The sequence below is a fragment of the Spodoptera frugiperda genome, chromosome 29, assembly GCF_023101765.2.
Source record: "Spodoptera frugiperda isolate SF20-4 chromosome 29, AGI-APGP_CSIRO_Sfru_2.0, whole genome shotgun sequence".
Lineage (NCBI taxonomy): Eukaryota > Metazoa > Arthropoda > Insecta > Lepidoptera > Noctuidae > Spodoptera > Spodoptera frugiperda.
This window is the reverse complement of record NC_064240.1, coordinates 573205-599736: the sequence shown is the minus strand read 5'-3', so window position 1 is coordinate 599736 and position 26532 is coordinate 573205. Positions and strand designations below refer to the sequence as shown.

Here is a 26532-nt window from a genome sequence, read left to right as displayed (position 1 = left end):
TCGTGTACACACTTCACTGGTAGATATCATAATATATTCTGTTCCAAACAAAATGGACAATCTACAGGTCGTTCATTTTTACTAAGTCGAATTGGTATGATGCTAGTCCCAAGTTCCAAACAGTATTTGGTACGCAACGTATCGATGTTTACTAAAGCCTTCTCTTTATGCAGCGCAAGAACCAGTATCTGGTATGTAGGCAAAATTCTCGACCTCCTTCTATAATTTATGTGCCGAAGTCTTATGTCCTTCATTACAAGGGCGGCGCAAATCTGCATTGCTAGTGGCATTGTTATAGCATGTCTCCATGCCGTTAAAAGCTTGGCACCATGAACTTTGGCACAAACTTGGTATTGTTTGACGGCTCATAGAGAAAATTATGACTTCATACATGTAGGTTTACTATACCAAAATTGTGGCATTCCCTTGACATGTGTAATGTATATTAAATTGTTGGCTCTTCATTCGTGTTGACGACCAGCTGTAGTGTTGCCTCAAACACATTTACAAACCTTTCGCTTGAACGGCTGCGTGTCGCTAATTTCTCCTATGCACACGGTCAGCAATGTAAACAGATGTACATGTGTCTATCCCTCTCCAACACACAGTTATCTTTACACGTGTGACGGGGAGCAGTCGTTTAGTGAACATTAGCTGTTTTCACTGTTAGCAGAAAGAAAACCTGACTAAAACTATGTAATTGCTGCAAATACTTGTTATGGCAATAGAAAATAGAAATCACTGACAATAGTGGTATCTATTTCATAAAAATATTGACTATACCACGCCAGTCAACATTTCTTTAATATTGTTTGACATTTTACAGCTGTATAAAAGATTTCTAGAATTGAAATACATAAAAGTAAGAAAAATGTGCACAGAGAAGATTCCAAACGACTAAGTACATCGAATATTCCATAATCGACACAGGTGTGAGTCAGTCGAACGTGAGTAGACGGCTTTCCATTGAATCGATCAGGTGTAATGATTGCTCCGCGTAAAAACCTACAATTTAGTCTCTACTTCTGATCAATCCTTGTTGACAGGACGATATTTTAGCCGATACCAACCCAAAATCCACTGTTGGAGATAATTGAGATACTGCAGATAAGGCAATTGTTTATAAACTGAACAGCTAAACACTGTATATTATGGAATAACAAGTGCACAGTGCACAGTGTGGATTGTTTAAATTAGTTTGAAAAGTTCTGGAACATAGATTCACCACATCTGGCTTACACAGACTACGACAATTATCTGTTAAAAGCGTCATAAACTATGATGTAATTTATAAAGCATTGTTAACAAAACGGTTGGATATTCCCACAAGATCTGAGCAAGTGGGTAGGCGAGCGAGGCATGACTCACGGTCGGAAGCTCGCAGTCGGTTATCGAATCCTGAATGTGAATGATATATGGATGGTGGCAAACTGCGGGTGACGTCAATACCTACATAACATAAAAAATTGTCGCCAAGTACCAAAAACAATATATTTACAATCCCATCATCATTGAATGTTTTAACAAGTAAAGTTACTTTGCGTGTTGCCTTCTGATTGGTTAGCATCAAGAATTTAATAACTACTTAATTCCGTAATACCACTTTGCATACCGTATTTCTCATATAAAACCTTACTGTCATTTTTTTATATGGAGACAGCCTTCAGTTTTATAACTGGCTTTGAAATCTATTTGCATTTGTCTAACGGTGTTCATTACGCCAAAATCTTGATTTTACTATAGTAATTACTAATATTGCAATTGATAACTATTGATTAAGTATTTTTTTAACGACAACAATAATATTCTATTTTAATAAAAATATGCTCTCATCGTTGAAACCTTTATTAAGACAGAAATAATTAAATATAGTTTGTACAAAAACGTACGATTCCAGTTATTCTAGGTATTCAAATACTTTTTTTAATGATATCATCATAATTACCGGGCCATGGTAACGCCCTTGGCCTCAGTATGCTTCGTTTTGGACACGTAGCGAAATATAGAAAGCAAAAATTTAATATAACGTTTCAAAATGAAAACTGATGATAGCGATTGATTGAAATTGATTTTAAATTTTATCGACTGTAGGTCGGTCAAATCAAATAGTTACCTAATTCAGTGATTACAAAACCATCAACCATCACAGCAACGCGATCACAGTACTGCAACAGTATACAAGAAATGACAACTTAATATCAGCTGCCGGCACTATAATACGCGGGAAAGTTCAAAGTTTTTCTCTTTAACGAATCTGCTTGTTACACGTGTACATTTTCTGCTGCACTACCAATTATATCTGTAATGATGATAAGGACGAAACTACATATTTTATGTGGTAAAGTAGCAATTAAAAATATAACTATATTAAACTCTACTAACCGAAAACGGTTCCTTTAAACAACAGTTCGGAGAACCCTTTTCAATCCAAGTTACAAATGCTCCAACCTAGATCCACCTGGTCAGTCACACTGTTTAAGGGTTTCCGCTGTTACGCAGTGCTCGCATACTACATATATTATAAATACATGTCGTGTATCGCACTTACGTAACCGCTACCTGCGGCCTCGAACGACATGTGATAATCATTGTGTGGCAATTGCTTTTCCACTCGACATATTCACGTCCCCACCCTTTATATTTTCTTTAATTTTTATCATACTTCCCAATTTTGCTTTTTTACTTTCTCTTCTAACATTTCTAATTATTGAATCATCGCAGTAATTAGCTGGCTTCTTGATTTCTTTAAATAATATTCTTTGAAGATATGTCTCGTGAATGTTTGTGCGATATGTAATCTTATCTTTAGCGACTAGTTAATTTTCATAAACGCACTTAAACAGTATAACATGGCTTAATAAATGACTCAAGATGTTTATGATGATGACGGCCTCAGTGATGTCACCCCCATAAAGTAGGTACTTGTACCGAGAGCATTAAAATATGAAATTAACTTGGTAATAATAACGTAGGTCGCAGGTACTCTCTGCATATTTCCTCAAGTTTTCCAACTAATCACGCATTGTGTGTTCAGAAACTTGTGCCTTTCGCTTTCTTTTATTCTGTCAACCTGTTGATAGAGTTATGTTGATGTTGCCATCATTTCGTTACGTAATATACTTACTGTCTTTATATGCTTCTTTGTGGTTAAGTACTTTTTCTTATTTTAGATTATGTATAGAACTTTTTGAAGGAGAAGGACTCATATTTTTGTAACTTATTTTGTACCTATCAGGATCAAATGTTTACGTGTACCAATTCTAAAATAATGATTTCGTATAGCATTAGCCTGTTCTCGTTGATTCATCTGTTGACTTCCTGCACGCGTTAGCGTGACTAACCAACGACCGGTGGTTGATAACTTTGATACTCAGAACCGCATTAATTAAACAAATTCCGAAATCATTACTCACGATACTTCTTAATTGTTTGTTAGTGATTGCAATGAAAATGCTGTTAGTTAAGTTGAAGTTATGAAGTATTTTTACGATTCGGTATTTGTATGTGCACCTTTACAATAATACTTTACCGACAGTTATATTGTATCATTTCAAAAATCCATGATTACATGCACAAATGGGAGTTTATCTGTTATGCATCGGATCTAAATACTAAAACCATGTAGATTGCAAAATTTAATTATACTTTTATCGACTATACTTACCGTCTATCTGCCATCGATTATCTGATTACTATCCAGTGTTTCTCGTGAAATCTATCATGATATCAAACTTTAATAGTAGCAGTTTTACACATGAGCTGTTAGGGTATGATAATAAATATATTGACTTGCCGACCTTGCATTACGTAATTTGCAAATAAAATGTAATCTTTTTCTTGATCCCCTGACACTTTCGTAAAACGGTGATTTCAATCCGGATTAACATAAGACATTCCAAAACAGACTACGTGTAAAGTCTGCATGGTATTGTGTACGAAGCGTCCCACATATGTATACTAATGTATAGTAATCGTGTCTTCACATTATATCACATATTAGTCTCGTGTTTGCCATAGTCATTCATGTGTCAGATTCCGGTTCTCATAGGTAAAATGCCACGGTCGGACGCTTGCCCGCCGCAGATACTCCTCCTGTCATGCTTTCGTATTAGGTACATCTACTTGTAAGCATCAGTCTAATATTTGAATTCATTTAACTACATTCCTACCTGCTTATTCATAATGTCCGCATTGAACTATTCGTTTTATCACAGCTCTCCTTATCGTGTTGGATTACAATATGTGATTTAATTTCTTCAGTATTTCTATGAGTAACAAACAACGGCAATGATGCCGCAAAGTCTAAATTAAGTAGTTACTGTACGTCATTCATTGAATCATTCTGTTGCTTGCATATTTATTTTAAGTCATCCAATGTGACTTTGTTCCAAAATCAGTTGTGTCTACCAAGTCCACATGTCGGTGAGATCATTCTTACCTACACGAAAACAAGTCAACTTACACATTTGTTACAAATTCGACATGTATGCAAATAAGGTTCACATTTTTCTCGATCTAAAAATTCAACAGCCAAATCCAAACATAAATTCACCATTCGCTTTCTAAGAGTAATGGAAATCTAAAAAATATTTAAATGAAACCTTCGTGCTTATATCACTTGATTATTAAACAGTCATTGTGGGAGCAACGAAGCTTGCTACGAGACTACAGTATTTTTTGTTTGATATTACGAATCATTAAAATAAACTGTTCATTGTTGGTTTTTACAATTATCTCTATCTGCCGTTTAAACATTGTCTATTTATCTAGTCACTTACAAGAAAAAATATTTTGCAATCGTCTTAAGGGACATTTTATATTTTCCTGTATTCGTATTTAAACACTGGCTTCGAGTCAAGGTTATTTTTGATATTGATTTCATTTTGTATTGGTTTTCGATAGCTGTTGAGCTGCACCTAATGATTAAAATATGAGTTAATAGTAAAGAGTTTATCTTGCATAGCAGCGTGACTTACCTCGTCCACGGCACGCGATCTCGTTCTCAACGTGCGCGGAATGCTGCTTTTTGTCGCACCCGATCATTATGATTATCGTCGCGTATGAGACATAGCCCCGATATCTTTAGGACTGCATTTCTTTAACATTATGACCACAGGCTCTACTTCGGTTTTATTTTTCCATTAAACTCTCATCCAAGTTTAAATGGAACTTGGAATCCTCTGAGATCTGAGATGAAGTGATTTTGGAATATTTTTGTTCCAAATCATCTCGAATATTTCAAATGACGTTTGCTCTCTAGTTCCATCCCTACAGTAGTGCCGTGACGCCCAGATTACGTCAGTACATAACACGACGCTGCTGGAATGTTATCATAGATATTGAATGGTGCCTAGAATTACGATTACTTAATCATTTGCCTTCCTATCGCAACAACCTTGAAGCATATCGTTGCAAATTCTGAAGACCTTTGGTAATCGGTTTTGTGTGATGTTCATTCTTTAGGCGTTGAGTTCTGATAAGTGGTTGCGGCATTACTGCTGTTCAAGTACTTAAAACACTTCTTAAGTGTCGTTCGAGAAGGAATGCTGTCTAGTTACAAGGCACACGCAACCATCGAAAATGTTTAAAAAATAAATAGTTTAGGTAGTTCAAAATTTGATTTGATATTGATCAATCACACTTGCATCATTTATTTCACTTTATTTCCATAATAACAATTTCGTCTGAGAATCAGCACTCGCCTTCTTTTATCATCAAGAGTGACACGTTTGCTAGGTCATTTGGTTGCTAACTCAGTTGACTGCGCGCCGACCGTGGTTGCCCACTTTCTTTACACTCACCGACGGAATTCCGCATATTTTAGGTGTACTACAATGGCGTACCGTACTTGGTACTTGAAGAGTATGTTCGTTACTGTACATTAGGGTCTACAGTCGACAGGTTCAAACGTACATGAAGCGCGGTCAGCGAAGCGCAACAGTGCGCCCGCGTGACCTCGTTCCCACGCCGAATGCCAAGCACCAGGTGCGATCATCACGACTATCCACCATACAATACCATGCCCTTGACTACGTTGAAACAGGTGCTCATTATGCAAAAACAAATTTCGTCTATGGAGACGTTTGCGAACAAACTGATGGATGACGCTCGCGACACAACTAATATCAAATAATTACCTCCTTGAGTCGGGCATTTTGTGACTATTTGTAGGTTAATGAGTTCTTTAAGTTGTACGATAGACAGGTGAAAGTGCCATGACGGCGACTGCAGACGACCTTGCTGTTTCCTTAACGCATAACAATGCGTCTCGGGTATCATACGTGGTGAATAGAGTACCCGATTTGCGGTCGACGTGTACTTGGGACGAGCTGTGAACTTCACGTGATATTGACTTCAGTCATGTTTGCGATACTTATATTACCATGTTAATAAATAACCACTTCAGATCAAATCGGACTGAAGAATTTCTTACTAATTCAATTAAAACAGTCGAAAAGCTCTTCAATCGTATAAGAGAATGTAGTGAAATTCTAATAAAAACCACAAACATTTTCCTCCTAATGAACACAATTGTGCCAATGCAACAGTTGAGAGAAGGGTCGAGCAAGGTGGCGGGCCATGGCGTCGTCCGCGAACTAGGTTATGATAGACAGAGACAACCAAGTGGACATCGCCGTCTAACATTACGCCCATTGGATGACATAGATGCGTGCGCGAATGCATTCATGATTAGAATATGAGGTTTATTGATGAAAACCCCAACATTTTTCCATGTACTTTAATTTTCCTCATTCTCTAACCACAACGCACTGGAGTTCTCGTGAAACGATTGTAATAAGAAATGTTAATCGCAATTCATTTTATACCAATTGTATCATCATATAGGTAAAACTTATTACTTTACCGACGCTGGCGGTAATTTTTTCTCATTTTTCCTCATTGATACTACTTTAATACATATGTATGTATGGAGACAGGTTAGGTATGTACCTAACCTGTCTCCATCATAGGCAAGAATAATAAAAATTTAAACATCAATTTACGAAGCCATACAATTTGGGTGGTATCATAAACCGCATTAATTGCCAGTATATCGTTAATGCAATCACGTACGCGTTGCGGGGAATTCACGATGTATCAGCATATTTTAAATCTAACTTACGTATACTGAGTCTAGGACATTGTAAATGATATTCCCATTTGTCTTCTGCAAAAATAAAAAAATAAACTGACTCAACGATTTATTGTTTTAACTTTTTAATGATCGTGCTTTATGGATCTATGTCGCGTATATGATAATTTAAACATACAATTAAAATTGATTGACACCAATGCAATCTTTATCATCGGTATTCGCGCATAAGAACAGCTGATTGTGCGCCGATCATTGACGGGGTCGACGACCGTACTTTCGCCGCTCCCACGACGCTCGTTGCTCAACGCGCGAGCGTCTAAGACAACGCTGAGTTGCTGATCACAGAACATAATATAAATATACATACTTGTGCATAGCAACCTTACCAGCCCGCCATCGCTCACTTGTATCATGGCAGACGTTCGATGAGGATATTTGTAATATAAGAGAGTCACGACCTCGGTGACATTGGGAAGTATTTTTGCTACATTTATATTTTGACATCTTTCCAAATAGCTACGTGATTAAAGAGTTTTAAATTTATTAAGATGTAAAAATATGATTGCAATAGACTATTGCAAGTCGATGAGGAGGCAAACTGTCGTAAGGTTTGAATTAATCAGCTGGGTAAAATTTATGTGGTTACAAGCCTGAGTCGATCGTGGAGAAAACTGGTAAAGTGCTCACGTGTGCTGTAAAGAAACTAATGACTCCCGAGGACGAAGATGAAGAAGCTGCCTACGACAGAGCCGACGATCTGGTAAGACTGGATCTGGAAGCTACAGGAATTGTAGAAGGCTAAGCTAATGATAAAAGTAGATTGTGTAGTGTTGCTACAGTGGAGTAAAGTACCTTCCATATCTCTTGACTTTCAAGGAGTTATGTTTGGGTATATAAAGTGTACGATAGGCATCAATTATCGCAGTGTCCGTGACGTCAAACCTTACGTCAATATTGTATGAAGCAGTTTATCTACGGTTATCAAAATCTAACTTTTTATAAATTTCAAAGTAAATATTCACGCTGCTCTAAATTTTCTATTAGATCACTTGTGGGAAGCAGTTTATGAGATTCTGTTTAGAAGTCTGTTAGTAGCTGTATAGTATGTATTTGTGTAATAGTAGCAGGTCCGCCATTCCACGGCACTGTGTATTAAGTTACTTGTAATCCAACAAGTATCATTCTCGTTAGATCATAATTCAATATTACTGATCATAACCGAGTAGATTCGCTACGTTTAGTTAGCTGATTCTGTTCGGTCAATTCGCAAATCTATGGAATGCATTTAAAAAGGAGAGTTTTAAGAAACTTTCAATTTAATGTTTCTGCTTTACAAACGAAAGTTGTTAACGATGTTCAAAAACAAACAGTTAATCATTGGATCAAATTAAAAATCTGCCAACGTAAGAGCTAATGACAATTTGAACCCGGTAGTTTTTAATGTAATTAATTTCGAAAAAAACTGCGAGGTCATTTTTGCAGTAAACATACATCAATAAAACTGGATTTTGTCGCGATGCGGTTTTTGTAGTGCAGTATTTCAAAAAATATTAGTATAAATAAAATACAAATTTAATATTATTTTCTTCCACTCTGCCATCATGTGATGGACACAGAAATAATAAAGTGACTATGATAAGTTCGGGAAATCTTAACAGTTTACTAATAAAATTGTTATCATCACCATGACTTGGAAGTAACGTTAAGTTATATAAGTACTTTTTGACTAAATTAAAAAAAAAATGCTGCAATAAGGGTTTGTTTAGAAGTTTATGCTTTAGGTACATGTGCAGTGTATACTTGATACAAATGATAAATCTGACTTGTACTACAAACAATATTCACTCCCAAGGATGACACTACACTTCAAAAAGCAGTTTTATCAAGATTTACGAGCTATTTACGCGAACGTGCAAATACAGTAAATATTCATGAACATGTTTAAAACACTACACTTTTATTTTGTAAACTTTGAAGATTTTGTTATTTCTTACGCCACGTATGTCACATAATTATAGTGTAAATCTATGCTAGAGCATAAACATGCGTTATTTACTAATCCTTGGCGTAATTACATAATCTAAAGTCTATAGGTACGTATGACTAACAAGATATCAAATTATCAAACATTTTACCTTATTTTATATTAGCCTGGGAATGTTGATATAGCTGTATCTGTAGGCACGATGACGAAATTTAATAACGATTTTCTATGTATCAGTTAGCGGGTACATGAAAATATAATTACTCGTTCGTGTCTCGCCTTGTACTTGGTTGGTAAATTATAAAATACAATGGTAGGTACTTGTTAATACGACTGTCATAGCCTTAATGAATTTACAGCTGTCCCAACGCGGTCACTAACCTTTCATTAACAGAAATCTTAAACGATCAAATTCTATTAACCCACTTACTTGTGTACCTTCAAACAGGCATACCTACAACTGGGTGTAAAATGAGTCTCCATTTACAATTCGTTCTACAGTTTACAGGCAATTATAGTTGTCCATATGGGCGTACTCATATATTTAAAAGGATGATTTACAACCACGATATTTATCATTATATTGGCCTTATCTTCGTTTAAATCAAGTCGTATGTCGAATTTATTGTCCTCTACGCCTTCGCATAATCCTGCTATATTTTATAGATACGGTTTCCAAAATAGACTCGTAATTGTGACTTTGTAAATAGCACCGTAATGACTAATTAAGTTCTAACTGTTCTTTTGCTATCGCTGTTTCCAATGTTGGATAGAATGTTAGAATTTAATTATTTTTCTGTCAACTTTCTATTAGTCGAACTGCTAAATGGAACTTTATCACCTCTAGTTAAATGTTTATAGTACAATATCACCTATATGTGTTATGTGGCCCATCCAATTAGTTAAAAGTAGGTACGTTTTATTTGTAATATTTAAATAAGGTATTTGCTAGAACTGCTCAAATAATTACAGCATATTTCGTGAGAAACGCTACTGTAGTCCTTCCTTGTAGCTAAGCAGTTTTATGGCCAATTAATTGATTATGAGAAAAATATGATTATCACTACCTGACGTATTTGTATCTCGCTAATTATTACTGTAATAAATAAACATAAGTACGTTCCTTATCGTTATGTAATTGTGTTTTTTTGTTGTGTGCATTTTAAATAAACGCTAAGTCAGATAATGGCGATGAATTGTAATTAATTGTTGCCTTTTTAACGCTTCCCCTGGATTACGTGGCACACAACGAAGTCAGGGTCGCTACCGTTCTCGAGATGGGTAAGATTAAAGATGCATCACGATGTGTTGTTCACTGATTTTCTGTGTGTGTGTATGTGTGTGTTATATTTATCTACGATTTAGGTAGACTGCACCCTACAATGCTTGCAAAGATCCCTATATTATAAAACGTATTTAGAAATCCAAATGTTAAGCCACTGAAACCCTTAGTTAAATCGAATAATAATCAACTCATTTCAAAAGCCATGTATACATTTTCTACTGGTTGTATGTGATCATAATATCCTAACGTTCGATGTACATTACAGGTGATGCAACAAGACGTAAAGAAAGAAAACCCACTTCAGTTCAAGTTCCGCGCCAAATTCTACCCCGAAGACGTTGCGGACGAACTCATTCAGGAGATCACACTCAAACTGTTCTACCTCCAGGTAAGTGATTAGCGACACTAACACACGAGAAATAAAGTTTACATTATAATGACAATGAATTTACTACAAATTGTGGGGCAATTTTGTTTCCAGAATTATGAAAATTGTGTGTACGCACTTACGCAGTCACCCATGCATAAAAACATTTTGCATACATATATTTATCAAGCAGTTAATAGAATAATTCTATGTGGTAACCCACTTATGTGTTTAGACATCACAAATAAATTACAGATAATTCTGCTCGAGGGGTCAGGGCTTGCAACCTGTCATTACTTCGATTGTTGTATTTAGCCCTACTTCCCATTGTTGACTGAGGCCTCCAACTCGGTATTTGTATATTCTCCATAATTGGCCACTCTTTGCCATTTCCGTGCTCGTCCACCCGACCCTTGAGTGGTGTGCTACTCAAATAGGGTCAATCACAGAGGTCAGCTTGCATGCACCTCGTGACATCAGCCCCTTGCACAGTATCGCTTGTTAGCTTCCTACTTCAATTGGAATCTATTAGCAGGACTTAAAAGGAAATATCAATTCGCCAATACTTTATTGGGAATCGATGCGGGTTCTTCACAGTCCTGCATCGAAAATCACCATTTGTTTCGAGCTAAAACAGTAGCAATATTTTGTAGTTATTTAAAATTTAAGATATAATAGAAGTGTATTTGGTCTAAAATATTGGTGTTTCGTGCAGGTAAAGAACGCGATCCTATCGGACGAAATATACTGCCCGCCTGAGACGTCAGTACTGCTGGCGTCGTACGCAGTGCAGGCGCGGCACGGGGACCACAACCCCGCCGTGCACGGCCCCGGCTTCCTCGCCAACGACCGCCTGCTGCCGCAGCGTGTCACCGACCAACATAAGGTACGCACTGAACATGTTCAACACTAAACTCGTACACTCAACTGTATGTTCAGCGACTAACAATAAGTTCCTACGATACAGATGTCCCGCGAGGAGTGGGAGCAAAGCATCACGAACTGGTGGCAGGAGCACCGCGGCATGTTGCGCGAGGACGCCATGATGGAGTATCTGAAGATCGCGCAGGACCTGGAGATGTATGGAGTCAACTACTTCGAGATCCGCAACAAGAAGAACACGGAGCTGTGGCTCGGTGTTGACGCGCTCGGACTCAACATTTACGAAAAGGATGACAAGTCAGTACTCGCTTAATTTATCTCACAATGTCGCTTACATAAACCATCCTTCACAAATATCTAAACTTTTAACTATCTTGTTCCAGACTTACGCCCAAAATCGGTTTCCCTTGGTCAGAAATCCGTAACATATCATTCAACGACCGCAAGTTCATAATCAAGCCGATCGACAAGAAGGCGCCAGACTTCGTGTTCTTTGCTCCGCGCGTGCGCGTGAACAAGCGCATCCTGGCTCTGTGCATGGGCAACCACGAGCTCTACATGCGTCGTCGCAAGCCCGACACCATCGACGTGCAGCAGATGAAGGCCCAGGCCAGGGAGGAGAAGCTGGCCAAGCAGGCGCAGAGGTAAACTATATTTACAATGTTCAGTACAGACGAAAAGCATGATAATATTTTGTCATTTCGATAGATTGTGTTTAGCTCATAAATATTAAATTAAATTACAGAGAAAAGCTCCAATTGGAAATCGCAGCCCGTGAGCGCGCAGAAAAGAAACAACAAGAGTACGAGGACCGACTGCGGCAAATGCAGGAGGAGATGGAGCGCTCGCAGGCCAACTTGTTGGAGGCACAGGACATGATCCGACGTCTCGAGGAACAGCTGCGCCAACTGCAGGCCGCCAAGGAAGAGCTCGAGCAGCGCCAGAACGAGCTGCAAGCCATGATGCAACGCCTCGAGGAGACCAAGGTATCGTGTCTTTATATTGAGATATTGCAATCTAATAGTGCGGCTCCTCTATGTAGCCTATATCTCGTTGAGACAAGACAATGTTTATTTATCGTAACGAGCGACATGTGTATTCGTGCAGAACATGGAAGCGGCGGAGCGCCAGAAGCTGGAGGACGAGATCCGCGCCAAGCAGGAGGAGGTGTCGCGCATCCAGCAGGAGGTGGAGCTGAAGGACAGCGAGACGCGGCGCCTGCAGGAGGAGGTGGAGGACGCGCGCCGCAAGCAGGACGAGGCCGCCGCCGCGCTGCTGGCCGCCACCACGCCGCAGCACCACCACGTGGCCGAGCGCGCCGACACCGACCCCGACCACGACAACGCCTCCGACGCCGGCTCCGAGAGCGGCGGCGGCGACCTGGCGCGCGGGCCCGACGACCTCGTCGACCCCGTCGCCGACCGCCGCACGCTCGCCGAGCGGAACGAGCGCCTCCACAACCAACTCAAGGTACGCGCCACCACTCTCATCTATACCTCCAGTAGTCTATACGACGTCGTACTCACCTCTCTCGTCTCCGCAGGCGCTGAAGCAAGACTTGGCGCAGTCCTGCGACGAAACCAAGGTGACCGCGATGGACAAGATCCACCGCGAGAACGTCCGCCAGGGACGTGACAAATACAAGACTCTGCGCGAGATCCGCAAGGGCAACACCAAGAGACGCGTCGACCAGTTCGAGAACATGTAGAGCAACTGTCCGCGACGCCGGGGCTGATCCACCACCTACTACTCCAGCATATCTTCTACTGCCCACTACGAGTCCTTTCCACATAGTTGTATAATAAGATTGTAACTATTCTTCGTTTTGTGCTCTAAGCATTCATAGATCAGCTCTCGAGTCGCCACAGGTCGTGGACGACCGTATAAGAGATGTAAGCGGATAAGTTAAGCAATTGTAGGCTTTACTCTATTCGCGTAAAGCTTATAATTGAGTCGCACCCTGCACGCGGCCCGACCTATCATTATCTGAAGTGCCAAAAATGTATTTTCCAAACATTCCGTTGAAGTTGACACGCAATCAAGTGGTCATTGTATAAACTGGAGATGTAAGTGGTGCCGGGCGGGGTCGGGCCGCGTGCCGGGACGATCGTGATAGTACGTTGATGATCGAACGATATTTTTATATAATTTTTATACACCGTCCAGGCAATATATGTATCTTTTGCCGTCGTCAAGAGATTGTCAACTATAAAGGGTCATTTGATTCAGCGGTGCTTACATAAAGTGTGTACGAACACTCGCTTGTCGGGCGTCGTAGTCGAAACTAACTGTAAATATTGATTATTATTACTTATTAGTAATTTTATTTTAGACCGTTGTGCTATAACCTAATGATGTGAACATTCTAGGGATCACTTGCTACAGAGATGTATGTTTACGATTAGCCAGATAAATCATTAAATCAAAGCACACAGAATTGTTTTTATTAATAATAATCATTTTGAAAATAATTTGGATTTTATTCATATAAAGTTAAGTATCGTACGGGTGGATCTAGTACGAGTCATATAGTCGCTGTGTGCTGCGGCTTATATTTTATTGTGGTAGTTGATTCGGTTATTATAATTTGTCTGTTGATTATTTTAGTGTTTGTCGGATGTGTGAGTGAAGGTGTGGACAGACGGGAGCCTGGCTCGCCGCTCTCCGGCCGTACTATACCGTGCCGGCCCTACTATACCGGGCCGGCCCTACTATACTATACCGTGCCGGGCCGTACCATACCGGGCCGGCACTGCGACACGTTGTTCATTCATTAACGTCACGAGTTTTGCTCAAAAAATACAAACAATGTTCGAAGTGTCTTGTCCGAGCGAGTAGCGGTGAAAGGGAGGGGGCGACGCCCCTTATTTATTTTTATAATCATTTATAATCTAGATGTGGGAGTTAGAGCTGCAAGTGTAATTACTATTTCCAGTTCAGTTTCAGCGGTTATCCGTCAGTCGGTCTGTTATCCTGATATTATGTTATAGAGCAGCGATCGCGCGACCAATACGTTATGTACTATATTATTGCAGTCTCCCGAGACAATGTATCGGCCTACGAAACTGTTCCCACTTGTTCTTGAACAAAATTTCAAATAGATACTAAAATGTATGCTTGTAGGGAGTATATAATTTTAAGTGAATAGAAGGCATTCCATAAGTTACAATGCGGTGGCGTCGACTTGGTTTTTATGAAAATTAAAATGTTATCAAAATATAATTGTTCGTGTTTTGTTTAATATAAGTGCCATCCGTCACATGTCCATTGTCTGAGGCCCGAGGTCCGCCGGACGAGCGGCGCCGCGGCCTTGCACCAGTATTCCGATATTTTCTTGTCATTATTTTCTTAAAATTTTACAATACCACGTTGCCTTGGATTTAATATAATTTTTTTCCAATAAAAATATTTAAGTAAATAAATTATAGTGTTTTATTTCTTAAAATAATTCCTTCTAATTGTCATAAAATACATCTGTGGTCTTATATGTGAGACCATATTTTATAATATTCTTATTGCATACAACTATATTACAAATGTTAACTGATTTACAAATCATTTGATAATGGCCACGAAATATATTATTGTATATCATTGATTTAGTTCACTTCATCAGAATAAATATAAGCTAACATTAGAAACTTGTGCCTCAATTCTATGACAGCGACACGATCAGCAGATAATGAGATCTACACTCAAATATTATTTCATAAGGCAAAATTGTACTACTATAACGTCTGCCACAATATGTTTTCGTTTTCTCGTACAAATATCGGTTGTTGTGATGTAGCGAGCTCGATGATTTGGCACATCATTTAATACATGTAGACATCGCTCGTAACAACTGAAATCTTGTCTGAACCCACCTTATGAACTATGTATCAAGTCAACGCATTTCGATGGCTAGGCTACAGAGAGATGTGTAACTATCACAGCCTACGGCTTGGAAACTTGCTGACAATGTTAGATTGCACTGAGACATGTCCTTCGTAGGATCTTCATGGATCAGGTGGGCGGGGCGCCGCGAGGGGCGTGGTTGGCGTTGCGCAGATGGCGCAGTAAGGAGCTCTTGTCCTTGAACTCTCTCTCGCACGCTCCACACATGTACACGCGACCGTTGTGCATCATCATGTGCCGGCTCAGACCTACCGGAGACATTACGTGCATTAGATAGTTACGTCACTTTGGTACTGTTTAACTCCTAATCATATAAGGATTAAATTCCATTAGCAATTAATGTATAAAATGACATAATTTGAAATGAGAAATATCAATGCTCCTTATAAGAATAAGTAATGCGCTTGATATCAGTACTTGAATCTGAATTATCAGGGCACTGCCCTGCCATACAAAATGGCCTATAGCCTTTTAGCAAAAAGTATGTGAAGAACAAAGACACAGGTACATACCGGAGGAGTGCAGGAAGACCTTGGGACAGCGGTCGCAGCGATGCAGCGCCAGCGGTCGCGCGGAGGGCGGCGCGTGCGCACGCGCGTGGGCCTCCAGAGCCCCGCGCTGGGTGAAACTCTTCTCGCACGACGAACACGGGTAGGGCCGCCGCTCTATAGGGGGACAGGAATATTGAACATCATTACTATGTATGGCTAGCACCCAAGCTTAAAATTACTTAACTGTCTTTAGGGGGAACTTGATGGTTACTGACAGGAAAAAGAAACAAAAACTCGGTTAAATCAAAGAAGCTGTAGCAAACTGATCAAGGCCAGGATTATGATTAATGTATAGGTAACACCTGAATGTCTAACTAAAGTACATACCTTCATGCACCAGTAGATGTCGTAGCATGACCTCTCTCTGCGCGAACCGTCGGCCGCACATATCACAAGTGAAGGGTTTCTCCCCGGAATGGATGCGCATGTGACGAGTCAGCGCACTCTTGGACGCGAGGCGCTTGCCACACTCCTCGCACCAGGACCCCGTATTTAAGAGTTTACTGGAATAAGAGTAACATTGTGTATGACAAATATGGCGCCGAAAGAGGCTGCTCTAGGAGAACCTCATTCAATGTATTCTTGACAAAAGGTGTAAAGCACTTTTAAATTAAGAGCTCTAGTCACACAAGGATCTTTGACAATGATGAGTTATAATTTACACACCATTGTCTACAATCTACAGAAGGGAATTTAGCTCAGATAGCTAACATCATTAACAACATTATTAAAATGTTCTTTTAATGAAAACAATAATTGTCTTCTAAGTAAAACCACTAATGACCAAAAGATCATGAGAAATATGATAATACTTACTTCTTCTTGTCACCTTTCGCTTCCTTCTTGGCAACAGTATTAGTTACAATGTATTTTGTTACAATGTCTTCTTGTTTGATAACACTTTCTTCTTTTATCCCTATTGTACTTGGCGCCTCATTTTTGTCTACTGATTCTTGTGCCTGCAAATTGGAACCAAAATATGAAGTATTTCATACTGAAAATTGTGACATTATGATATGTTTCCAATGTGAATGAAAGGATAGTGAATTACATGTATACTTAGATACAATAGTAATAGACATTGAATAAACAGATAGAAATTGTAGTTTTGTGGTAAAGCCTTCTAGTATACAGCAGTTACAAGACAGTAAAATAAAAACAGGATTCATTATCACTATTTAGTATGAACTACTTAATTGTTTTCTTATCACAGTCAGTATCATAAAGTCATAAGATCCTACCTGTTCTTGTTCCTCAACATCATCTTCCTCCATCAGTTCCAGTGTAATCTGACTCCCGTCTCCAGTCTCCAGCTCCAAAGACTTGATATTCTGATTGGTCAACTCCAGGCCATTGTCATGCTGTGTCAGTATACCTAGCTCTAGTAACATTGTCGATAGGAATGTATTTATGTCAGGCTTCGATGATTCTAAGTCTTCTGATTGCTGGAACATAAATGAGCTTTGTGTATAGGACTTATTTTTAAATAATTTGTTGTTATACAAACTACTTTTCAAACAAATAAAAAAATTGTATTAGAATGGTTACATTAATATTAAAAATACTTAGAATTTTAGTGTAATCTATCAAATCTTATTACTTAATGCTCTAATATTTGGGACTACTGTCCAACTTGAATAATTCTTTCTGCATTGGATAGTATGTTTATCAAAGTAGTTTATAGGCTATAAAACATCATACTACAATCAATAGGATCCGAGCAGAATTGGTGAAACCATTCAGAAGTAGCTTGTTAATATAATATTGATGTAATACTACAGCTCCGATTTCTGTTTTACTTGTAAGTTGAAACATTTCATAACACTTACTTGTTCTTCATTAATTGTTTCAAGAGTTTCCGTTTCTTTATCTTCTTCTATACTCTCAACTTTATCTAATTCGGGTAATTTCTAAAATGATAAAACAGCACAATAGTTAGAGAGTACAATATACTATTAAACATGAACATATACAAAGTACATACATCTACAAAGTTATTAACTTGTGCCACACCATTTAAGTTTAACACTTCGTGTACTTCATCATACTGTTCCTTGTCAAAAGTTACCACAAACTTCAGTTGTTCTTTACTTTCCGCTTCCAACTTCTTCTTATTTTCTACATCCATCAGAATCTTCTGCTTGTACTGTTTCTCTTTCACTGCTAGAACGTGAGACTTAAGTTTTTGATATGTAGCTTCACACTTCTTCCTAAATGTGTAATATTTGTTTAATTCATTATAGCAGTCTATACACACCATGTTCGGTAAACATTCTTCTCTTGTTACCTGAAATAAGTACATGATCTTATAATTAAAAAAATATTATTGAGTTGTTCATTCAAGTCAATGTTGCAAGACCCATTAGTATTAGGTAGATGTTAATTACACTCTATCTATGTTTACTTTAGCAGTGGTTCCGGGCCCATTTATGAGTGCTCATACAAAACAGGCTTTCAGTTTGTATCCCAAGATAGTAAATAAAGTCCAAAACTTACCTCCAAGCCCACACAAATCATGATCCTGATTGCTAACGTAGCACAGACAGTATCTGAATCATTAGTGAAGATAGGCATGGCCTCCATAGCCTTGTTCAGACACAGTCGGCAGAGTTCATGTACATCTTCAATTAGCTGGTTGCTTGGACGCTTCCTTGCGTACGTCCTCATTATTATTCTATATAAAAACACAGCTCTTCACAACACTTGATGGCTCAGTTTAATTGCTTATTTAATTTATCTACATGAAAGTTACACTTGTTCTTTTATAATTTTGCTTAATACTACACGTCTGAGATATTTTTTTATTGCAGAACTTATAAGAAAATTATCAGTGCGTCCTCCGGTTTTGTTTAAAACAATAATATAACCTCAAATTGTTGTTGGAGATTCGAAGATGTTTTCATCACACGTATTATTACGCTAAGTATCACAAAATCACGCTTTTGAATATAATAAAGACTAATAAATAATAATTTCATTAAATTAAATCCATTACTTCAGACACCCTGTTACTTTTTTTTCTGTTGTTTGATTTGACATTGACAAGACATTCAAGACAATGACAATGACATTGATGTTTAAAAATTGCAGGTAATCATAACCATTCAGCAATATTTTTCCTGTTTTTAATCCGTCTTGTCTTGTAGGTACTAATTTAAAAAAAAGCTTAATTAAAATTTTAAGCTAATTTATTGTAAAATTGTTAAAAATAGATAGATTTGAACATAACACCACACCTTTTTAATTCCTAGAGGGAATGGCAGAGGCAAAGGTCTTTTATAAAATCAATGTAGTACCCATGTAATAGATGATCGATTTTTCGGATAATTTTACTCAAAATGTATAAGTATTAAGTGTTATCAGTTTTTGGATTTCCCAGTATTTACTCACCGTGTACCTAATCCATTTTGAGTATTTAGATTATTCGAAAATTCGCCCATCATTACACCTAAGAGATCCTCAACTGCGCTCGAAGAGGAGTGAAAAGTAAAAAAAAATAGTAGTGCAATAATTTATTGAACAAAATTGTGATGTTACATGCAGCTTTATTAAAAATAATTAATTTTTGTATTTGTGTCCCGCCACTCGGAATATAATAGTGTAAAGTTTCAATAAAACACCGACACTGCAGAATATGGCATCTTAACAAGCTGAAACATAATGAAAATATAGATTAAAAACAAACAAATACAGATTTGTAAATAAAAATATTTTAATAAAAAAAAAATTGTTCGTAGTTTTTTATTTACTTATCTAACGATAACAACTTACCCTGACGTACGACTCGTAGGAGAATTCTACAATCCCCAATGTCTTATAAACCACTGGATTCTGAAAAAAGGCAGAATATACAGGTACTGACTTACAAATTCTATTAAGGTACGGTACTCATAAAGAAATACGGTAATAATATGTCTTTTCAATTCCATTTTCAGCAAGTAAGAAAGTAACTGATGGTAAGCAGAATTTGATCGTTTACTATGTCTCAGATCAAAAACTATCCATTGGACTGATCATTTCTACTCTTTGTTCAAGCAGTTTAAGTTCCATAAAGACTGTAGACTGATAAATAAGCTTCGAAGGATCTAAAAGTACCTGAGCCTGCCTCAATGCGTTGACCACTAGCTTTCTGATGCGAACAGATGATTGTCCGTAACAGTTCTGCCAGCCCGAACAGTACATCGCCTCCGATAGCTTAGAAGCCTGTAAATGGAATCTCTTTAGCTAAGAACTTCCTGCGTTGTATTCGAGGCTTCAATTATTCTATTTATATTATTCTATTTATCAATAGCGTATATTAATGCAAAATGTAAAATGATTATGTTTTGTAACATATCTGATAATTAATAAAATATTATCGTTAGAAAGTGTTAAGTCCTAATTCAACTTAAGTAGGCACCTCCAATGTAATGTCGCCTCCATTCCACATGAAGAATCCCAAAGCGAGACATGTCGTCACCGACGTAATGAACATCGTGCACAACTGCGTCATATTCCGATCGTCAGCCTGGTCGGGAATTAATGAAATATTAATATTTCACACAACAGTTACGACCTATGTACATAGTGATAAAAATTGAGTGACTATTGGCTCGTAGTGGCGTAGCTCTGCTACGACGTAGCCCACTGTCTGCTACCCCGTAGCAACTCAAATCTAACTACTAAGTAATGCTATACTAAGCTTTTATGGTGTAAGCACAAAATATGTATGTGTAACAAAAAATAATATAGGTACAATACCGACCAGCAAGGCAGTAAGCTGGGATAGCAACATTCCGAAGAATAATAGTATTTCAGTGGCAAACAACTCCTTACTGACGTGTTGGTGCTGATTCTTGCACCTGGGAAACAATATTTTTTTAATTAAAACAATACATACATAAATATGCAATAACAATCATGTCGTCTACTTACCACAATGTAAGCGAGTGCATCTTTATCCCAAGTTTAAATACATCTTCGTATTTCTTCTCCTTCTGTTCTTGGCTCAGTGTACGATCAGAGAATATTGCATCGAGGCTATAGAAGTAGCTCTGCAGGTTCTTAAACTGATAGCATATGGACACCAGCATGGTGACTAGGATTAAGAAGGTCACCATGATACGTGCTGCGAAGGGGTACCACCAGAAGTAGACGAAAACCCTGACTAGACCGGCTGCAGTGGACCTGTCATGGATATCTGGCCACGCTGATGTGATTGTTACAAAAGTTTCACCTGGAAAAGGAGTGCTAAGTAATTTGACCTGTGATGTTAAGATTTATTGTTTACAAAATTACATTTTCCAATCTATTTTATTCAAAAACAGCTTTTAAATATAGCATGACAGTGTGATTTTGCAAAAGCAAGAAACATTGTTGTCATTTACTTTATTTTTATTAGAGAGTGTAAACCACTCTCTAATAAATACCTGCAGTAACCAATCGGTAAAATGCACTCAAACCATAAGACACCACCACCGTCCCCACGAGGCCGCAGAGACTAATAGAAAACACCTTAATCTTCTTAATCATCTCCCGTTCTAAGTCAGCATCGTTGTAGTGTTCCTTCAGCACCACTGTTAGATGGTACAGCAGGTTCCTGACCTCATGTCTGCGGTACAGCAGGATGTAGTGGAACATTATATTCCCGGGCAGAGTAATACTAAACATCATCTGATCCAGTTTCTGCTTCTCAGACAAATTCTTCTGAGTAAACAGTGATCCTAAGATCGTTGAGGCAAAAATGATGTAGAAAATCTCTGCGAAGAGCAAGAGTCTGTTACATGCGCGGGTGCTGATGAATCTATTTGCTAACTTCACGTCTTCTACCCAGATGTTCCTCAGACCGAATATGAAACAGATTATATTTAGTTTGCCTAATAACTTTGTCATTTCATTCGGTTTGTACATTTTTATTTGATTACACATTTTATAGAGAATTTTGGTTAGACTTAATATTAAAAAATCAATTTTTTCTTTTCTGTTGTAGAATGTATTTAACCAAATGGTCTACCAAGTCAGCTTTGCACGAAGCATCTAATGCTAGCAGTAGTGGTTTCATTTGTTCCTTTTAAAACAAACATCAAAGGGTTGAAATGGTATAATAACTACAAATTACGGCATAGACATTACAGCGGCGGCTATTAATTTGGTAAACAAAGAGAGTCAGGCTTCTAATGAAGTTAAGTAATATTTGGTTAGAAAACTTGCATTTATATAAAGTGTGATCTGAAAATGTCCAAAATTGAATTAAAACACCTTTGAACAGTGCCAGATTTTATTAAAAAACAAAAACGTGCAGTTAGGTGCGCAAAAAGATATTATTATGGTAAGTGCCGTTTAAGACAACGATACAACTCAGTTGAAAAGTCAGTACAACACAGAAAAGAGGGAATAGGACATCTTGACAATCTGAAACAGAAAATTACAAAGTTAATCAAGTTACAGTGGAGTAAAAAAATAATACCTACAGTAATACATTAGATCTGTAGGATACTCACCGCTACGTAGGTTTCATACGAAAATGTAAAATGTCCAAAAGCCTTTAGTTCTATTGACCGCTGAAATGAGAAACCAAAGGTATTACGATCCACTATTAAATAAATCAATAACAAAAATGGTAATTTTGTATCGATAAACAATTAAAAGTGTTGTAACCTGTGCTTGCATCATGGCTAAGACGACCAGTTTCCTGATTCGAGGGGACCTGTCGTGGCAGCACTGCCAGCCAGACCCGTACATAGCATGCGGTACGTTTGACGCCTGAAATAAAAACTAATGTAATTACGCAGGGTCCCTTTTAAAATTAAAGTAAAATGATTAAAACAGCGCACTCGTCATCAATGGTGACTAGGTATATGCACCCACGACACAGGAGAAAACTCTGAGAAAATCTCGTAAAAAGTGTAATCTCGTAAAAAACTGTATACATAAAGATAGGCAGTTTTAAAATATATCAAGTTTTAGCACGGTGTTTACCTACTGATTAATGCAGTTAAAAATGTATTGGTAAAATTGTGTCACCTCGACAGTAATGTCTCCTGCCGGCCACATGTAGTACCCCAGCCCCACCAGTGCGGCACATACCCTCGGCGCATTCGAGACCAGCATCGTCAGTGAGTGCGTGTCGTTGTTCTGGAAATTGTTTAAATTAAACGGCTTTCTTAACTAAAGACTCATTGATTAACAAAGAATGTGCACTCATAGAATTCAAATTCAATTTCTTTATTCGCAAACAGATGGGTGAGCTAACAAGATGTATAAAGAAATTTTGATGACTTGAACTTTGCTTACTAGCGAGATATACCAGGTTTCCGAAATTGAATTGACTAGCTTTAAATAGCTTTTTTTGAGGTGGGAAAATCATCCAATGTCTTCTCCCGCCTGCTAAACGTCAAGTCTTCCTACCCAAGCCATGAAACAGAGGTATAAAGAAGTTTTCAATCAATCAAACACATTATAAAATATTAAAATTCCAACCCTTCTTTGCTTTTACCGTGCTATCGGATAACCAAACAGACAAATGTCTTCAACTATGTATTTAATCACAGCCAATCAATCAATCAAGCTATTTGTTTCAAGTATGGCATTAATCAGTGTCTTTGATGACCTTGATCATATGTAGGTACAGTTATGAACAAAATATTTTGAATCAATGCTGAATTAATTTTCGTACCAAGGCTAGGGTAACAATTCTAAGCCCAAAAACATTACCGAAGAAACTTTTTTATGGAATAGACCGATGGATGATGGGCCCTACATGCCTTAGAGCACCGCAAATGGTCAGTTCACCACTACTTGAACTCACCAACACATCAGGAAGGATGGAGATGAGCAGGCCACACCAAAGCAGCACATGTGAACTAAATGTTATTTGAAAGATGCGTTGTGTTTCATCCACACACCTGCGAACATATATCGTTATATTTAAATGGTATAAAGAAAATGTGTCGAATACGATATAACGAAGTTGATTTCAAAAAAGGTGCATGATAACAAAATCCTCTCACCACAATGTAAGCGCATGTTGCTCAATCCCCTTCTTAAATCTCACTTCAAATTTCAACTCCTGCTCCTCTTGAGTCAGTTCATTTTCAAGGAATATCTTGTTTAGATCTTCGAAGTAGCTTTGCAGGTTCTTGTACTGTTGGCTGAGCAGCAACAGTACCGTGTGTATGATGAGGAACACGCCCATATTTCGGACGACGTGGGAGAACCAGACGAAGTAGACCACGACCCTCGTCAAACCTGCCAGAGTAGACCGGTCTTCTATGTCCGGCCACGCTGATATACATGTTATGAATGTTGCATCTGGTAAACAGAAACAAAAGGAAGAGTAGTAAATGTGTGAAAGATAAAATTCATTGTCTTCCAATCGATCTGAGTAAACTTGAATATTGCGCAAGAAAGTAACATAATATACAACATAACAAAAAGTAGGTAATATTCCCATATCGAATGTATCCGTTCGCCTTTTGTAGTAAATAAAATTCTTTACTACGAAAAGCGTAGCAGGATAATCTGTGCTACACAAGCGTAGTATCCTACTACGAGTGCTACGTAAATGTAGCAGTTTTGCTACGAACACGTAGCAGCGGTAGAACTTATTCTCAACAATTTTATTTTGAATGAAATATTTTCTACCTGTGGTAACAGCTCTATAAAAGTTATTCAGTCCAACGAACACCATATTGCAGACACAAGACGAGAAAAATATACCATTATGCAGCTTGGATTGTTTTATCATATCCTCTTCGGCTTTCTTATCATTGTGATCGACTTTGAGAACTACAGCCAGTTTGTAGAGCACTTGCTTAACATCCTCTGTGTAATATAGAATTACGAAATGGTACAATATGATGATGACAGGTGTGGATGCTGCGTATGCCAGTCTGTCAGAGTTCTGGCTCTGGGTGAGGTCATGCTGGGTCCACAGCGAGAGGAAGCAGGACGAACAGAATATCAACATGACTAGATGGTTGACCAGCATCGAAGGTCGGTAGATCCTGGTGAAAGAGTCGGAGTAATCAACCTTCTTCACCCAGAAGTCTGGACAGCAGCATAGAAACCAGAACTTGTTGTACTTGTCGATCATTCTCGTTGTGTCTGTCTCTTTGTATAGCTCCATCGGTATTTCGGGGTTTTTGAAGAAATTCATTGTTGGACTCTCTTGCGCGTGAACAATGTCTTACTAGCAAAGAAAACTCACTTGCAAGGAAGAAAAGTCGTTGTTTTATAGGCACTGTGAATTATTGATTACTTAATTAAATGTTTGCAAGACTGTTTGCACGATAATTGTTAAATATTTATTGCTGTGTAGTTTTAATACACAAAGTATTTAAGTTAATATTTCTTGAATGGGAATCATTTGACTCCAAATAAAATAGACAATGTGATGCTAAATGTTCATCATGTGTTTAACTGATTAGCATTTATTTAACAGTTTAGATTACCTTAAGTGGCATATTACTTTATTGTTAGAAATTATAAGTAGATCATAACATGTGTAGTGTAATATTTCATCACATTTATATAAATGCAATAAAAAAGAAACATGTTTTACATAGTATTCATTGAGCCTTTATAACTTCCCGGTACAATTGTGTCTAGAACTACTTATTAAAATAAATGCAGTACATTTAAGTTAATGTTTACAAGTTTATTTATTATTCTATTGTCCATGGGAATCGCCACCAGGCCGCCAATTATGTGACGTAGTACAACATTAGTAACTGTTTGTTTTTTATTGAAGTACCTAATTATATTTGTTTTCTTTTTCTGGAAAACTTATAAACGATGTATTTTATTTAAGAAAAATAAGAAATGATAGAAGTGAAATAAGTAATTTTGACTTTGAGTATGAAGACGTATCGTATCTATACATATAATAAAATCGTAGAAAAGTGCTGTCTGTACATTGAAAATAAAATTAAAAAAAATAGCAGGGTTTATTGTTATGTCGATGTCGAACCCAAAAATGTAATTAACTTTTTTTTTGTCTGTTTGTCTGTTTGTCTATTTGTCTGTTTGTCTGTGCGTCTATGCGCGCTAATCTCAGAAACGGCTGATCCGAATTGGATGCGGTTTTCACGAATATATTGTGGTAGGCTTCAATTAACATTTAGTGTTTGTTTCATGTCAATCGGTTCATAAATAAAAAAGTTATGTCAAATTAAAGAATCACGTCGAACACTATTCTATGCTTATACCATTAATCTCCGCAACTATTTGACGGATTTGGTTGAAATTTGGTACAGATATAGTTTAGAACCTTAGAAAGGACATAGGATAGTTTTTATTTCAAAAATCTTTAGTCTAAGTCCGTTTTTAAACTATTTTTTCAATGCCCTAAGTGAGTATACATCTATTAAATTCAAACGCAGAGCTCATTATGTTGATTTTTGAAGAGTTCCCTGGAATATCTTCTACATCTCATTTTTGAAGAGATTCCGCGAGATCGGGAACTATGTGGTTAAAACCAAAAGGAGATTG

General features: G+C 37.7%; 4 protein-coding genes across 6 annotated transcripts in view; 1 reads left to right on the top strand and 3 right to left on the bottom strand.

Moving 5' to 3' along the window:
• Positions 1-15036, top strand: part of LOC118268601 (moesin/ezrin/radixin homolog 1) — a 31548-nt gene extending 16512 nt beyond the window's left edge. For all 3 annotated transcript variants that reach the window (XM_050706634.1, XM_050706632.1, XM_050706633.1), the window contains 7 exons: positions 10631-10753; positions 11448-11618; positions 11700-11911; positions 11998-12258; positions 12360-12600; positions 12722-13084; positions 13158-15036. In XM_050706634.1, the coding sequence (XP_050562591.1) occupies positions 10631-10753; positions 11448-11618; positions 11700-11911; positions 11998-12258; positions 12360-12600; positions 12722-13084; positions 13158-13322 (1536 nt within the window). In that variant the 3' untranslated portion in view covers positions 13323-15036. The remainder of the gene's footprint in view (positions 1-10630; positions 10754-11447; positions 11619-11699; positions 11912-11997; positions 12259-12359; positions 12601-12721; positions 13085-13157) is intronic.
• On the bottom strand, positions 15029-19100 carry LOC118268483 (zinc finger protein 449-like). The gene is made up of 8 exons (XM_050706635.1): positions 18559-19100; positions 18047-18349; positions 17892-17972; positions 17304-17507; positions 16879-17021; positions 16390-16565; positions 16024-16176; positions 15029-15759 (listed from the first exon to the last, which is right to left on the bottom strand). Exons 1-8 carry the CDS (start codon positions 18727-18729, stop codon positions 15620-15622), a joined length of 1371 nt encoding a protein of 456 aa, XP_050562592.1. The 5' UTR covers positions 18730-19100; the 3' UTR covers positions 15029-15619.
• A 556-nt stretch (positions 19101-19656) lies between these two features.
• LOC118268482 (uncharacterized) lies at positions 19657-21969 on the bottom strand. The gene is made up of 7 exons (XM_050706227.1): positions 21471-21969; positions 20977-21277; positions 20807-20903; positions 20462-20569; positions 20158-20265; positions 19834-19893; positions 19657-19712 (listed from the first exon to the last, which is right to left on the bottom strand). The coding sequence occupies exons 1-7, from the start codon at positions 21967-21969 to the stop codon at positions 19671-19673; spliced, it is 1215 nt and encodes a 404-aa protein (XP_050562184.1). The 3' UTR covers positions 19657-19670.
• Positions 21970-22370: 401 nt separating this feature from the next.
• LOC126912720 (uncharacterized) lies at positions 22371-25198 on the bottom strand. Its single transcript, XM_050706226.1, has 7 exons — positions 24685-25198; positions 24051-24351; positions 23849-23945; positions 23065-23175; positions 22699-22803; positions 22542-22601; positions 22371-22452 (listed from the first exon to the last, which is right to left on the bottom strand). The coding sequence occupies exons 1-7, from the start codon at positions 25196-25198 to the stop codon at positions 22411-22413; spliced, it is 1230 nt and encodes a 409-aa protein (XP_050562183.1). The 3' UTR covers positions 22371-22410.
• Positions 25199-26532: the final 1334 nt, after the last annotated feature.

What these genes read in the sequence shown, in the direction of transcription:
- LOC118268483 (XM_050706635.1), bottom strand. Translation starts at nt 18,729, where the DNA reads ATGAGGACGTACGCAAGGAAGCGTCCAAGCAACCAGCTAATTGAAGAT. An exon ending in AAGTTAATAACTTTGTAGAT is followed by an intron (nt 17,973 to 18,046) that starts GTATGTACTTTG and finishes TTATCATTTTAG; the next exon opens with AAATTACCCGAATTAGATAA. An exon ending in GGTCTTCCTGCACTCCTCCG is followed by an intron (nt 15,760 to 16,023) that starts GTATGTACCTGT and finishes TGTCTCCGGTAG; the next exon opens with GTCTGAGCCGGCACATGATG.
- LOC118268482 (XM_050706227.1), bottom strand. Translation starts at nt 21,969, where the DNA reads ATGTGTAATCAAATAAAAATGTACAAACCGAATGAAATGACAAAGTTA. An exon ending in TTACCGATTGGTTACTGCAG is followed by an intron (nt 21,278 to 21,470) that starts GTATTTATTAGA and finishes CTCCTTTTCCAG; the next exon opens with GTGAAACTTTTGTAACAATC. An exon ending in CCCAGCTTACTGCCTTGCTG is followed by an intron (nt 20,570 to 20,806) that starts GTCGGTATTGTA and finishes ATTCCCGACCAG; the next exon opens with GCTGACGATCGGAATATGAC.
- LOC126912720 (XM_050706226.1), bottom strand. Translation starts at nt 25,198, where the DNA reads ATGAATTTCTTCAAAAACCCCGAAATACCGATGGAGCTATACAAAGAG. An exon ending in CAACATGCGCTTACATTGTG is followed by an intron (nt 23,946 to 24,050) that starts GTGAGAGGATTT and finishes ATATGTTCGCAG; the next exon opens with GTGTGTGGATGAAACACAAC. An exon ending in TAGCCATGATGCAAGCACAG is followed by an intron (nt 22,602 to 22,698) that starts GTTACAACACTT and finishes TTCTCATTTCAG; the next exon opens with CGGTCAATAGAACTAAAGGC.